At 37.7% G+C, this 15,396-nt stretch overlaps 2 protein-coding genes across 6 annotated transcripts; one reads left to right on the top strand and one right to left on the bottom strand.

Annotated features, from left to right (window-relative positions):
- Positions 1–3,097, top strand: LOC105204458 (surfeit locus protein 1). Of its 4 annotated transcripts, XR_005574663.1 has the most exons (6): positions 1–15; positions 302–610; positions 698–859; positions 1,019–1,132; positions 1,263–1,433; positions 2,553–3,097. XR_005574663.1 is itself a non-coding variant. In XM_039448665.1 (5 exons), exons 2-5 carry the CDS (start codon positions 834–836, stop codon positions 2,728–2,730), a joined length of 573 nt encoding a protein of 190 aa, XP_039304599.1. In that variant the 5' UTR covers positions 410–610; positions 698–833; the 3' UTR covers positions 2,731–3,097. The 4 variants fall into 4 exon arrangements, 3 of the variants coding, with proteins under 3 accessions (XP_039304599.1, XP_039304600.1, XP_039304602.1); XM_039448665.1 differs by lacking the exon at positions 1–15 and having other exon boundaries at positions 410–610; positions 939–1,136; XM_039448666.1 differs by lacking the exon at positions 1–15 and having other exon boundaries at positions 411–610; positions 1,019–1,136.
- A 1,581-nt stretch (positions 3,098–4,678) lies between these two features.
- Positions 4,679–7,414, bottom strand: LOC105201256 (surfeit locus protein 1-like). 2 transcript variants are annotated; one of them, XM_039450104.1, is made up of 5 exons: positions 7,164–7,414; positions 6,914–7,093; positions 6,637–6,754; positions 6,340–6,510; positions 4,679–5,224 (listed from the first exon to the last, which is right to left on the bottom strand). In XM_039450104.1, the coding sequence occupies exons 2-5, from the start codon at positions 6,987–6,989 to the stop codon at positions 5,047–5,049; spliced, it is 543 nt and encodes a 180-aa protein (XP_039306038.1). In that variant the 5' UTR covers positions 6,990–7,093; positions 7,164–7,414; the 3' UTR covers positions 4,679–5,046. The 2 variants fall into 2 exon arrangements, with proteins under 2 accessions (XP_039306038.1, XP_039306034.1); XM_039450100.1 differs by having other exon boundaries at positions 6,637–6,834; positions 6,914–7,075; positions 7,164–7,413.
- Between the last annotated feature and the right edge of the window lie 7,982 nt (positions 7,415–15,396).

Genomic DNA, 15,396 nt, shown 5'->3' with positions numbered 1-15,396 from the left:
ATAACAATTTTGAAGGTGCCATTCGTTTGCTAGTATTTGCATGTTTTTTTGTTTTGTTTGCATAAAAATTAGTTTAAAAAACAATCGAAATTAAAATTTGGACAAATTTGGACAAGTAAAAAGCTGTTTTAGCCTTTACCTCGTGATTTCCTGAATAATTTAGTGTCGAATCGTTTGCTAGTCGTTTGCTAGTTCCAAATATATAAGTAATATTATTCTAATTATATCGATAAATAATGTAATAATTCATTTATTAATAAATGGGATTTCTATAGTAACTATAGCCCTAGTAACTTTCTAGGTGACTCGATGCGCATGCGCTAGTTTTATCCCCAGTAAAATCTGTGGGTGGCATACCTGTACAACTGCATGAGAATCCGGTGTGATTGTACTATCTTTTTCAAAATTGTTATATCTGTTAGTCCGACAGCTGGGGTCACAGAGGTTATCTTTTTAAACTTTAAATTCAGATGGTGAATATACAGTGGAATTACAAGTGCGGACGTGTTTTCCGTTTCTGAATATTTTTTGAAGCCGCCGATTGCATCACAATCGACAATCGTTTTTGTGATACACTTTTTGATTTTCCCATACACAAGTAGCCTTTAAAGTATGTATCGTCCTTACGTTTCGTTTGAGGGACGGGTATTAAAAATGACGAACTGACTGGTCAAAGTAGAGGTATTGGATGTTGTAGGTCGTGGGAGACGCGGGCGAAAGAGAATCTGAAAATAGACAATGTTTCGACTAACGCGGAGAACACTGTGAAGAAACCCGCTCTGGATGCTGAGTTCTTCGATGTTTATAAAAATACTAATGGTGTCGTCATCGTCATGGAACCAATTGAGCTGTCAACTGAGTAAGATTATTATATTGAAGAATTCTATTGTAAGCATTATTTATTTACAAACGTTTAATAAAAAAACACTTGGTTTTAACTTAAATGAACTGAAAGATATAGAGTATTATCGTACAAAAGTGAAGGGCAAATTTTTATATGAAAAGGAATTTTTGATAGGACCTAGAAGCCTTATTCTCAATGGCGAAGCCATTAACGAAAAAGGAGGTGGAATATTTTCTCCTAAAGCAGGCTCAGGATATTACGTAATTACGCCTTTCAGATTGGAGGATCGTGAGTAATTACACAAATGTTTTTACTAACAGCTAATTGTCAAAAGAAATTTTGAAAGAATAAAAATTGTAATATTTTTATATTTTCTGATTTATTAAAGAATTAATTTAGGATTATTTCTTGATGTTAGCATTACTATCATGGTGAATCGTGGATGGATTCCTAGAAGTGATCGTTCAACGTTTAAAATGGAAAAGAAGATTACAGATCCCATAGAAATTATTGGCATTATCAGAGCAACAAAAAAGCGACCTCCATTTGTACCTAACAATGCTCCTGGGAAAGGTGTATGGCATTTCAGGTAATAATGCATAATTTACGTATTTGCAAGATTGGATATGTTAATATATTTATTTTGCTTATTATAACTTTGCTTATTTATTTTTATGTAAACCAAAGTTAATGGTTTATAAAATTTAATTACATTGAAAGTTACATAAACAAAAAATAATTCAGTTAAAAGTTGTGTTAACATTAAATTAAAAATTAATATTTAAAAGTATTATTAAGTCAGAACGTTGTAATTTAAAAAAATTGAATTACTCTAAATAACATAACAATTACAATAGTACCAAATAAATTTAATATTGTTTGTTTGTAAATTAAATTTATGTGAAAATGATGTAAAAATAATTTTAATATCGATTTTTTTCTTTACACAAGTAAATTCCTAATTTGGGAAAAAATAAGTTTATATATGTTTCAATGCTTATTAAGTTAAAGTTTATGTGTTTTAAAAATAACTAATTGAGGTTAAAAATTAACTTTTAAACTTTAATATTTAATACAAATTGAAACAAGAATGTCTTCTACGGTCGCAGCTAGGTCTTTGTGTTTGTATTGTTTGTGTGATTTTATATACTTTCCTCAAATTTAATGAACTGCGTGCCGAATTAATTTTCAATCATAACACAATTCTAAATTGAACATTAAGTAATATCACGTATTATTAAATATTAATCCTTTTCCCCTCTGAAAAAACTAAAGAAATTTTTGCGAAAAATAACATCTCATGATGATATTTCTCGCAATAATCGATTATGAGTTAGAACGCTTTCCAAGGCAGTGTGACTTTAAAGTAGTAGAGAGATATTTTGACCGTTACTGTATCAATACAAATAATTTGGCATGCAGTTCATTGAATTTGAGGAAAGTATATAAAATCACACAAACAATACAAGCACGAAGACCTAGCTGCGACTGTAGAAGGCATTCTTGTTTCAATTTGTATTGATACAGCAATGGTCAAAATATTTCTCTACTACTTTGTTATTTAACTTTTTGATTAAATTTGTAACTTTTTAACTAATTGGTTATTACTCAACTTTATTTATGTATGCTAAAATTAAAGAACTGTAAGAATTGTAACAAATGTGTTCTATTACACAAAAATTCAAGCATATATATGTGTTTGTTTTAGAGATTTAGATGCAATGGCAAAGGTAGCAGAAGCAGTACCTGTGTGCATAGAATTATTAGCCGGATATGGCGCACCTCAAGGTCCGGTCGGAGGACAGACAAAAGTAACTTTAAGGAACGAACATTCAAATTATATGATCACCTGGTATTCGTTGTCTGCCTGTACGAGCTACATGTGATTTCGACAATTTGTACAAAAATTACCTCTTCTTTAAATGCATAGATGTTCACCCGATATACATATAATGATATACATACCGAAAAGATATGTAAAAAAAGAATGTAAATATATGTACATTGTCATAAAAAATTTTTTTATTGTGATTACACGTTATATTTTTTATATTTCATTTTTTTACATACAACTTTATGGAAATGAAACAATGTTGACTTATGCGAATCAAACACGTACAAAACTGAAAAAATAAACGTAATTTGTAGAATTCTTTATTTGAATGTAAATGTGACAACTGTAAATGTATTCTTTATATGAGAAATATCGTTTAATTGTTTTCCTGAAGAATAAAACTTACTGTTAGACCTTTTCGCCTTTCTCTATCATTAAAAAGATCCTAAATGCCGATAGCATTATAGTATAATCGATAGAATTCTATGGCTATAACAATTTATATATCCATAATTATGTCACATATTATTATCTTTTAGGTTATGTAAGAAGAATGATAAAATAAAGAAGTAACGTTGTTTTTATAATATTCGTAGTATTTTTAATTTTATAACCTGATCTGACTTTTAGAAGTAGTAGCGTTATAAATTTTTTCTGATTTAATAAACCCTAACCTATTAAATTACTATAATCAAAATAACTTTATATTTCAGTTTATTATAATAAAATAAAGCTGAATAGATTGTTAACAATATAAGATTAGGTTAAAATACATGAGTATAAAATAAAATCTTTTAATATTCTACAAATTACAATACGTAACGATTAATGTGATATAGCGTAACATGATTTTGCTTCATTAATTTGTATACAGTTGTATAAAATTTTTATTGCTTCGCATATAGAGTTGAATAAAATGTGTTTAATCATAATAATAAACACCCTAATGTAAGGTTATAAATAATGTTAGCGTCTTTACAAATATATATAATGCAATAAAAAAATGTAATAGAATGCTTATCAATGAGCACAATACAAATTCATAGGATTCTTCCACTGTTATAGTGTAATCAATAGAATTCTATGGGTATAACAACTTGTATATTCATAATTACTTCACATATTAATATCTACATATTAATATCTAGGTTATGTAAGAAGAAATTTCATCATTTTCTATTTTCTTACTTTGTATTAAATACAATTTTCTTTATTTATATATAATACACAATAAAAAAGATTTACGATAAAAATTCAATTTAATTACATTAAATTCTATTTCATCTTTATCCCACAAATCAGAGATTTTCGGGAATATACAAGTTGTTATACCCATAGAATTCTATTGATTACACTATAACAGTAGAAGAATCCTATGAATTTGTATTGTGCTCATTGATAAGCATTCTATTACATTTTTTTATTGCATTATATATATTTATAAAGACGCTGACATTATTTATAACCTTACATTAGGGTGTTTATTATTATGATTAAACACATTTTATTCAACTCTATATGAGAAGCAATAAAAATTTTATATAACTGTATACAAATTAATGAAGCAAGATCACGTTACGCTATATCACGTTAATCGTTACGTATTGTAATTTTTAGAATATTAAAAGATTTTATTTTATACTAATGTATTTTAACCTAATCTTATATTGTTAACAATCTATTTAGCTTTATTTTATTATAATAAACTGAAATATAAAGTTATTTTGATTATAGTAATTTAATAGGTTAGGGTTTATTAAATCAGAAAAAATTTATAACGCTACTACTTCTAAAAGTCAGATCAGGTTATAAAATTAAAAATACTACGAATATTATAAAAACAACGTTACTTCTTTATTTTATCATTCTTCTTACATAACCTAAAAGATAATAATATGTGACATAATTATGGATATACAAATTGTTATAGCCATAGAATTCTATCGATTATACCATAATGCTATCGGCATTTAGGATCTTTTTAATGATAGAGAAAGGCGAAAAGGTCTAACAGTAAGTTTTATTCTTCAGGAAAACAATTAAACGATATTTCTCATATAAAGAATACATTTACAGTTGTCACATTTACATTCAAATAAAGAATTCTACAAATTACGTTTATTTTTTCAGTTTTGTACGTGTTTGATTCGCATAAGTCAACATTGTTTCATTTCCATAAAGTTGTATGTAAAAAAATGAAATATAAAAAATATAACGTGTAATCATAATAAAAAAATTTTTTATGACAATGTACATATATTTACATTCTTTTTTTACATATTTTTTTCGGTATGTATATCATTATATGTATATCGGGTGAACATCTATGCATTTAAAGAAGAGGTAATTTTTGTACAAATTGTCGAAATCACATGTAGCTCGTACAGGCAGACAACGAATACCAGGTGATCATATAATTTGAATGTTCGTTCCTTAAAGTTACTTTTGTCTGTCCTCCGACCGGACCTTGAGGTGCGCCATATCCGGCTAATAATTCTATGCACACAGGTACTGCTTCTGCTACCTTTGCCATTGCATCTAAATCTCTAAAACAAACACATATATATGCTTGAATTTTTGTGTAATAGAACACATTTGTTACAATTCTTACAGTTCTTTAATTTTAGCATACATAAATAAAGTTGAGTAATAACCAATTAGTTAAAAAGTTACAAATTTAATCAAAAAGTTAAATAACAAAGTAGTAGAGAGATATTTTGACCATTGCTGTATCAATACAAATTGAAACAAGAATGCCTTCTACAGTCGCAGCTAGGTCTTCGTGCTTGTATTGTTTGTGTGATTTTATATACTTTCCTCAAATTCAATGAACTGCATGTCAAATTATTTGTATTGATACAGTAACGGTCAAAATATCTCTCTACTACTTTAAAGTCACACTGCCTTGGAAAGCGTTCTAACTCATAATCGATTATTGCGAGAAATATCATCATGAGATGTTATTTTTCGCAAAAATTTCTTTAGTTTTTTCAGAGGGGAAAAGGATTAATATTTAATAATACGTGATATTACTTAATGTTCAATTTAGAATTGTGTTATGATTGAAAATTAATTCGGCACGCAGTTCATTAAATTTGAGGAAAGTATATAAAATCACACAAACAATACAAACACAAAGACCTAGCTGCGACCGTAGAAGACATTCTTGTTTCAATTTGTATTAAATATTAAAGTTTAAAAGTTAATTTTTAACCTCAATTAGTTATTTTTAAAACACATAAACTTTAACTTAATAAGCATTGAAACATATATAAACTTATTTTTTCCCAAATTAGGAATTTACTTGTGTAAAGAAAAAAATCGATATTAAAATTATTTTTACATCATTTTCACATAAATTTAATTTACAAACAAACAATATTAAATTTATTTGGTACTATTGTAATTGTTATGTTATTTAGAGTAATTCAATTTTTTTTAATTACAACGTTCTGACTTAATAATACTTTTAAATATTAATTTTTAATTTAATGTTAACACAACTTTTAACTGAATTATTTTTTATGTAATTTTCAATGTAATTAAATTTTATAAACCATTAACTTTGGTTTACATAAAAATAAATAAGCAAAGTTATAATAAGCAAAATAAATATATTAACATATCCAATCTTGCAAATACGTAAATTATGCATTATTACCTGAAATGCCATACACCTTTCCCAGGAGCATTGTTAGGTACAAATGGAGGTCGCTTTTTTGTTGCTCTGATAATGCCAATAATTTCTATGGGATCTGTAATCTTCTTTTCCATTTTAAACGTTGAACGATCACTTCTAGGAATCCATCCACGATTCACCATGATAGTAATGCTAACATCAAGAAATAATCCTAAATTAATTCTTTAATAAATCAGAAAATATAAAAATATTACAATTTTTATTCTTTCAAAATTTCTTTTGACAATTAGCTGTTAGTAAAAACATTTGTGTAATTACTCACGATCCTCCAATCTGAAAGGCGTAATTACGTAATATCCTGAGCCTGCTTTAGGAGAAAATATTCCACCTCCTTTTTCGTTAATGGCTTCGCCATTGAGAATAAGGCTTCTAGGTCCTATCAAAAATTCCTTTTCATATAAAAATTTGCCCTTCACTTTTGTACGATAATACTCTATATCTTTCAGTTCATTTAAGCTAAAACCAAGTGTTTTTTTATTAAACGTTTGTAAATAAATAATGCTTACAATAGAATTCTTCAATATAATAATCTTACTCAGTTGACAGCTCAATTGGTTCCATGACGATGACGACACCATTAGTATTTTTATAAACATCGAAGAACTCAGCATCCAGAACGGGTTTCTTCACAGTGTTCTCCGCGTTAGTCGAAACATTGTCTATTTTCAGATTCTCTTTCGCCCGCGTCTCCCACGACCTACAACATCCAATACCTCTACTTTGACCAGTTCAGTTCGTCATTTTTAATACCCGTCCCTCAAACGAAACGTAAGGACGATACATACTTTAAAGGCTACTTGTGTATGGGAAAATCAAAAAGTGTATCACAAAAACGATTGTCGATTGTGATGCAATCGGCGGCTTCAAAAAATATTCAGAAACGGAAAACACGTCCGCACTTGTAATTCAACTGTATATTCACCATCTGAATTTAAAGTTTAAAAAGATAACCTCTGTGACCCCAGCTGTCGGACTAACAGATATAACAATTTTGAAAAAGATAGTACAATCACACCGGATTCTCATGCAGTTGTACAGGTATGCCACCCACAGATTTTACTGGGGATAAAACTAGCGCATGCGCATCGAGTCACCTAGAAAGTTACTAGGGCTAATGATACTATAGAAATCCCATTTATTAATAAATGAATTATTACATTATTTATCGATATAATTAGAATAATACTTATATATTTGGAACTAGCAAACGACTAGCAAACGATTCGACACTGAATTATTCAGGAAATCACGAGGTAAATGCTAAAACAGCTTTTCACTTGTTCAAGTTTGTCCAAATTTTATTTTCGGTTTTTGTTTAAACTAATTAATATGCAAACAAAACAAAAAAACATGCCAACACTAGCAAACGACTAGCAAACGAATGGCATCTTCAAAATTGTTATATCTGTTAGTCCGACAGCTGGCAGCGCGGAGGTCGCGTCGCGCCGCGCTCTCCGTAGCGAACCACGTCGCGCGCTGTAGGGTTAACCCTATTTTCAAATCCCACTAGTTCATATTTTAAATTTAATTCCAATTCTAATTTTAAATTAATCTTAATTCAAATCAATTCTAATTCTAAATTTAATTCTAATTCCAATTAGCTCTAACTCTAAATTCCACATTGATTCTACATTAGTTATTTTATGATAATAATCCTAAATTTAAGTTAATACTTGTCGCTTTCCTAACTCTGAATTTAATATTTATCCTAAATCTGTTCACTCCAATATAATAATTCCGAACCTAATTTAAGTTGAATGTAACAGCCGTAAGTTGTAATCCTAGATTTATGTAAAGTCAAGCGATCTCTTTTGTTATTAAATATTACATAGTGTGTAATAATAGAGCCTGTGTTAATTTCAAATACCTAGTGTCGTTCAGTCTAATTCAATCCAGTCAATCCTAAACAATATTGCGCAACATTGCACGACGACACGTGTTTTGCTCGCGTGTGTGCCACACGACCACCACGAGTCCTTGCCGAGAAGGGGAAATCCAATGGCCCAACATCTACTCTACCAGGGGAATCACGGCGTGAGATCGAGCATTACTACAGGGAGATGAGGTTTACTTATTCTTTCAATAAATAAGGTCGGGTGACACTCTTTTGGACACTCTTTTGGACACAGCACGATTGGACACCAACCAATCATCTTGACTTATCTAACCAAACCAACGGAAAAATTCTAGGCATCGGCCGCTGTGAGTGGTGGTGTCCAATCGTGCGGTGTCCAATCGTGCGCACCCCAATAAGGTCAATGTCGGGATTTGATTATTTGTATTGCGACGCGTCAATTTTCTTGTTGAGGAGTTTTTAAATAATGTGCCCGCATATCTCAGCCTTCCAATCACGTCAGGTAATTGCTAGGAATTTGCCGGTCGCTTATTATGATTGGGTAGCAACCGCTCGTTGTGTGCACGCCGTATTTTTTCGCCATCGATTGGACCGTCACAACATCATTTGCGAGATTTGTCATCAAAATTTTCCCTTGAACATTACCGAGCATTACAATAAAAGGAACTGTCATTAGATAAATATCGGCACAAATCATAATCCGGAACGGTGCATACTCTGCCGGGTTTCCCTCACTACTTTTCGGGTAATTCGTGATTGCGCAACATGCCCCGTGGATTTAATGTTTTTTCTAGAGTTTCTCGAACGCGAAAACTCCGCTTTATACGAGGATCCCGAGCCAATAATCCTCGCGATATCCGAGGAGTCTGTTTAAAAAAGGATTTCCAATCTTAGGCAAAATTCCATCTCCCTACTTTTATTCCCTCTCGGTCACCGTCCCGTCACCATGATGTAAGAAGAAAGGTGAAACAAGTAACCATATGCGCAGTGGACCATACTCTAGACCAGTCAGAAGTGGGTCCAAATTTTGAGATTCAATAGGCTTGTTTTCTATTCCTGCACTAGACTGCACTGGAACGTTCCTTCTTGCTTTTGCTAACATCATCTTGCTTTGAAACATCTATTTATTTCATTTTAAGTGTACACTTCAGTTCAGCTGCTAAATGTCTAACTATAATCTAAATAAAATGTTGTAAAACAGCAGCGCCAATTTTTGTAGTTTAAAAATCTTTTATTACAATAAAACATTCTCATTTCTGTTTAATTCTTTGAGATTAAATGTTACATATTTCATTGAAACTTTTTTAAATTAAGTACATCCACTTAGGTTAGAACAGAAAAATGTTTCAATAAAAATACACAGACACAGTATCACTTGAATTTTATTTAAAAAAGAATTAAAGATACCGCTACTTGGGTTTTACTTAAAAAATAAATATACTATCACTTGCATTTTATTCGTTAAAAGTAGTGCAACAGTTATTTCAAACAGCAATATATTCTCTTTATAATTGGCGCAATTTAAAGATTTCATACATTTTTTGGAAAAAATACATTTAGGTTGAATTAAAAAATAGTACCACTTGAGTTTTAAAAAAAAATTATAGATAAGGTGCGCGCGCACACACATAAATTGGCACCTTTTTTTTACCTTTTTTTGAAAAGGTAATTTTGTACTGTTGTTTAACACTTTACATCTATCTTACGTCAAGTACATTATTTAACTTCCCGTGAATAATCCATGCTTTGCTCACACGTGTGTTATCGTGATGTCATTGATTGCATATTTCCTTGTGCAAGGAAACGCGCGAGAAGTTTTTTGTCGAGAAAAGTCTTGAACCAAAAATCCAGAGAACCTCGTGGCAACAGCGGTCCAGTGAAGGCGAATCTCCCCTCGGATAATAATCTTCTATCTTGCCTGCACTGTGTATCCTCACCGTGATCTTGAGACACTTCCTGAAACAGCAAAGTAAGAGGTAATCGGTTGTAATCATTACTTGCAAACATCATCATTGCTATCCTTCCTGTTTACGGTAAAAACAGGTGACAACCTTCTATATGATATTTTAGTATTAGGAGTACAAATTGAAAACCGCCGTTTTTTGTCAAAATTTGAGGATTGATTGTTGAAAAATGGTTACATACTTATTCTTGAAAGTATTGTCCATCGCTGGCCACTACTTTCTCCCACCTTTCGGGCAGCATACGAATCCCGCGTCGAAAAAACTGCTCGTCTTTTGCGACGATCCACGAATCAACCCAGTTTTTGGCCTCTTCGTAATAATGGAAGTGCTGCTCAGCCAGGCCATGCGCCATTGATCGGAACAAGTGGTAATCTGAAGGGGCGATGTCAGGAGAATACGGCGGATGAGGTAAGATGTCCCATTTCAATGTTTCCAAATAGGTTTTAACGACCTGAGCAACATGTGGCCGAGCGTTGTCGTGCAGCAACATCACTTTTTCGTGTCTTTGCTCGTATTGTGGCCGTTTTTCTTGCAATGCTCGGCTCAAACGCATTAGTTGTGTTCGGTAGCGAGCTCCTGTGATGGTTTCACCCGGTTGCAACAGCTTATAATAAATCACGCCGAGCTGGTCCCACCAAATACACAGCATGAGCTTCGAGCTATGAATGTTTGGCTTGGCCGTCGATGTTGATGCATGGCCGCGGTAGCCCCACGATCTTTTCGCTTTGGATTATCATAATGGATCCACTTTTCATCGCCGGTTACAATACAATGCAGAAAACCCTTCCGTTTTTGCCGTTGGAGCAGCTGTTCGCACGCGAAAAAACGCCGTTCGACGTCTCTCGGCTTTAATTCGTATGGCACCCAGTGTCCATGCTTTTGGATCATTCCCATGGTTTTCAAACGATGTGAAATAGCTTGTTGAGTCACGCCCAATGAATCTGCAAGCTCCTGCTGCGTTTGAGATGAATCTTCATTCAGTAATGTTTCCAATTGTGCGTCTTCAAACTTTTTCACCTGTCCGGGACGCTCCTTGTCTTCTACGCCAAAATCACCACTTTTGAAGCGTTGAAACCATTCTCGACACGTTCTTTCACTAATGAAAGCCTCACCATAAGTTTTTACAATCATTCGACGCGCCTCGGCCGCAGATTTTTTCGAATTGAAGGCAAAAAGCAAAACTTCCCGCAAATGACGCTTATTGGGCACAAATTTCGACATTTTCGATCACAAAAAAATATATAACGCCGATAAAAATTCACAACTGCAATGATAAGGAATTGTTGCCAGATGCCCAACCTTACATTTAAAATTTTTGATCAAACGTTTGGCGCCAGCATTTACCGCTGGCGCCATCTACTGGAAAACGGCGGTTTTCAATTTGTACTCCTAATAACAATCAAACAATCGCAAAGTTTTCCGGATATATTTACTATCGACTCTGTCCGGCTACAACCAAACCTAACCTAACTCTATTTTAATTATAATTTGATCAAGGATATCTAATTAACCTATTGTGGTTACACGGGGTCTAGATGACCCAAGGCCATATACAGGGTGATTCAAAATAACCTATTGGTCCCGAAGCTGACATATTCGTAATCGAATTCTGAGACGATTTTTCCTTTTGCAAAAATTTGTCCGGAGCTTAGTTTTTAAGTTACAATAAGAATTAGTTAACGTATGACGGGTCAGGTACAAATGGTAGACAGGGGCGGCACGACTCACTGTTACGCGCGAGTGTTTCCGTGGGGCACCTCCTGCGCTCAAATGACTGACAAAAGTATGGACAGCACATTCCTATTTAAACTTTCTCTCTCTTTCTCTGTCACTTTAATTATGCTACATTTAACTTGTCAAATTTCGATCTGTCATCCGGCCGTCAAATATCGGGATGACCGTGAAATCTTCAAGTAAGTTTACATTATTATAATAAATGCACGCCCGCGAATAATAAAATTTAATGCCAATTAGATTACTTAAATGTGCAAGTTAAAAGTAGCACTTTTAAAACGCACAAAAAGGAAAGAAAGGAGAGAATGTGAGACGGGGGTGAAGGGGGCTTTAAACAAGTTTAAGCACGTTCACTCACGCACACGGCAATCAGCTTATTGTTTCCACGATGCGACAGTTCAATTTAATATTGTCCTTTATCCAGATCTATCCCTCAAAGTTGTTTCATATTTTACCACATTTACACTATTTACTCTGCACTTGATCGATAAACGCGGAACTACGCGACGAACGATCAACTTTATTAATTACTACTCTAATCACTACAATCATTCGATGCGTTAAAATTACTCGAAGAAATACGTGTTTACGTTATGATCACACAACACGTGTTCACTCGACGATATCAAGCAGTCGACTGGATGTTATTGGTTATGTTGTTATAAAAGTGTCGAACGATTGGTTAAAGCCATAAGTCAAAACGCGGCAATTTAAAATGAAAATATTGGTTAACACAATTTACATCAATACAATTTATTAGAAAAATGTTGCAAATGCATGTTTATCATTATTTGTTAAAAATTGTATGATAGTGACTTTATCAAGATCATTATTATTCATTCTAAATATTCAAGAAATAATTTTATCAAAATCAATTTTCTCTAAATATATTTTTTTTATTTCTTATTTTTGAATATTTGCAAAAATTGTGAAAATATTCCTTTTTTTTTTTTTTTTGTTAACGGAGAGGAAATGCGTTACCGCATACCCCAGGCCCCGGGGAGGCCTGGCGGTTATGTGGGGTTCTTCCCCGCCGACAACGTGTCGGCGAGGACATACCCACTAAAACCTCTCCGGGTGTCCAGCTCAGGTCCTTGACTGGGGGGGACTCCGGGAACGCGTACAGCATGCTTCCGGAGCCCCCCGGACCAGGTCGGCCGAGGCTGACTCAGTACGCCGGGGGGCACCCTGGTGCGGGTCCCCCGGCAGGGCCTTGAGGCCAAGCCGGCCTAAGGTCGGGGTAGAGGGACACCAGCCCTCCCCCGCCTCTTCACCTTGTGATGTTTAAGGGGGTAAAGCCCAGGAGTCCGGACCCCGGACGGATGTCCCGGGCCCCTACGCGCCGGACTAGCCCGGCGCGGCGGCATACTCTTCTCCGTGTTGGGGGGCGACGAGGTAGGAAGGAGTTCCTTCCCCTCCCCTCACCAGCACCCCAGCGAGGCGCTAGAGGGGGAGCGATGGCGCATTGTGACGCGCGATCGCTCCCCCGGACCGTTAAGTCAGGTTTGCCTCGCCGGGCTCACTTACATGGGGAGCTGCCCTCCTCCCACGGCTGCGCGTCCCGAAAGCTGGGCCGGCAGCCGCAGGGGAGGAGGGTCGCTCCATTTCATCATTCCTGTGGCGGTCGCCGTCGTCCCTCTCCTCCGCAATAGTGGGGAGCGAGGGGGCGACCGCCACGGCTCTTCTGCCACGCCGCCGCCCGGTGGAACTCCGGGGGCGGGGGCCGCTTCTTCTCGGTCGGGGCGGACGGGGCGGGGGCCGAGACGAAGCGTGACCCCCGTCTCCGCCGCCCCTTCTGTTCCTCGCGTCGCCTGGGGGCATACGACCCCCAGGCTGACGCTCCCGCACCTTTTCGGCCTCCTCCTTCTGCAGCATGACTCGCTCGCAGAAGGAGGAGACCGCCTTCCAGGCGCTCTCCCTGCCGACCATCTGACTGATGATGGCCGGCAGGGAGAGGTCATCTCCCACTTCGGCCCTCAAGACTCCGCGCAGCTCTTCCCACGCTGGACACTCTTCCAGCGTGTGCCGCGCGGAGTCCCGGGCGGCGCCACAGTGGTGGCACTGTGTCGTCGGCTCCCTCCTTATCCTGCACAGGTACTCACCGAAACAACCATGCCCGGTGAGCACCTGTGTCATCCTGTAGGACAAGCCGCCAAACGGGCGGCCCACCCACTCGTCCAGGTGTGGTAGGACGGCCTCCAAGATCCGAGATCCGGCCGCCGGCGGGTTGTCGATGAGGTTCCTCTTCCATGACCTCATCACCCGCCGACGGGCCCTCTCCGGTAGCAACGCGGCGGCCCTGGGCGTGACTACCCCCCCCTCAAGGCGGGTGGCTTTTGTCCTGGCGTAGGTCCACGCCAGGGCATCGGCCGTGTACTCCGCCGGGGGGAGCCCCGCCAGGGCCATGATTGCCGCGTTGGGAGCGGTGCGAAACGCGCGCGTTATCCTTCGCGCCAGCCGCCGCTGCACATCGTGCAACACCTTCTTGATGCGGCGGCTGGCCAGCGCCTCGCGGAACCACACCGGGGCTCCGTACAGGGCCCCGGACATGATCGCGAGGGCGTACGCGCGTCTAGCACCCACCCTCGGACCCCGGAGGTTGGGCATCAACCCATTGAGGGCGTTCAATCTCCTGCCCAACCGCTGGGCCAGCTGGTCAAAGTGATCAGCGAAGGCCCAGCGACCGTCCAGGTGCAACCCAAGGTACTTCAGGGTTGCACCCACCTGAACACGGGTGTTGTCCACCAGGACGAAGGCCTGGGGCGGTACCCCGGAGGAGCCATCGTGAAAGAATATGGCTTCTGTCTTCTCCGGGGCCACCCTCAGGCCCAGGCCTTTTATGGCACCGACGACACAGGCCACTGCCCAGTCGCCGTTGGCGACTGCTCCTCCCCAGGAGGTCCCCCCCGCCACTATGAACGTGTCGTCAGCGTAGCCGACGACGTAGCAGCGGGGGGGAGGGCCGTGCGGAGCACTTTGTCGTATGCGGCGTTCCATAGCAGGGGGCCCAACACGGACCCCTGTGGAACGCCACATGACACGTCCCTCCGCTGCTGGAGTCCGTCTTTGTCGCGGAACTCCAGCTCCCTATCCCGGAAATAGTCCTGAACGATGGCGACGAGGTAGGGCGGCAGGCGAAAGTACTCGCTCAGCGCCGCCACCACCTCGCCCCAGGGGAGACTATTAAAGGCGTTGGCGATATCCAGGGATATCGCCAACGCCACCATCCCGTCCCCCGTTAGGGATTCCGAGAGGGACCGAACCTGACGTATCGCGTCAATTGTCGATCGCGCCTCTCGGAACCCGTATTGTTTGGGGGACAGTTCAGGACCATTCCGGGCCATATGCCGGATGATGCGGTTAGCGATTATTCGCTCGAAGATCTTACCCGCATCATCCAGCATACAGAGGGGCCTGTACGCGGAGGGACTCTCCGCGGGCTTGCCCTCCTTTTTAAGGAGGACA

This window comes from Solenopsis invicta, chromosome 1, assembly GCF_016802725.1.
Source record: "Solenopsis invicta isolate M01_SB chromosome 1, UNIL_Sinv_3.0, whole genome shotgun sequence".
Taxonomy (NCBI): domain Eukaryota; kingdom Metazoa; phylum Arthropoda; class Insecta; order Hymenoptera; family Formicidae; genus Solenopsis; species Solenopsis invicta.
Note: the sequence above shows the minus strand (reverse complement) of the source record. Positions and strands in the feature narration are given on the sequence as shown.

Coding starts and splice junctions, on each gene's coding strand:
- LOC105204458 (XM_039448665.1), top strand. CDS start 834: ATGGAACCAATTGAGCTGTCAACTGA. Junction 860..938: donor CCAATTGAGCTGTCAACTGA/GTAAGATTATTA, acceptor ACTTGGTTTTAA/CTTAAATGAACTGAAAGATA. Junction 1,434..2,552: donor AAAGGTGTATGGCATTTCAG/GTAATAATGCAT, acceptor TGTTTGTTTTAG/AGATTTAGATGCAATGGCAA.
- LOC105201256 (XM_039450100.1), bottom strand. CDS start 6,939: ATGGAACCAATTGAGCTGTCAACTGA. Junction 6,835..6,913: donor CCAATTGAGCTGTCAACTGA/GTAAGATTATTA, acceptor ACTTGGTTTTAG/CTTAAATGAACTGAAAGATA. Junction 5,225..6,339: donor AAAGGTGTATGGCATTTCAG/GTAATAATGCAT, acceptor TGTTTGTTTTAG/AGATTTAGATGCAATGGCAA.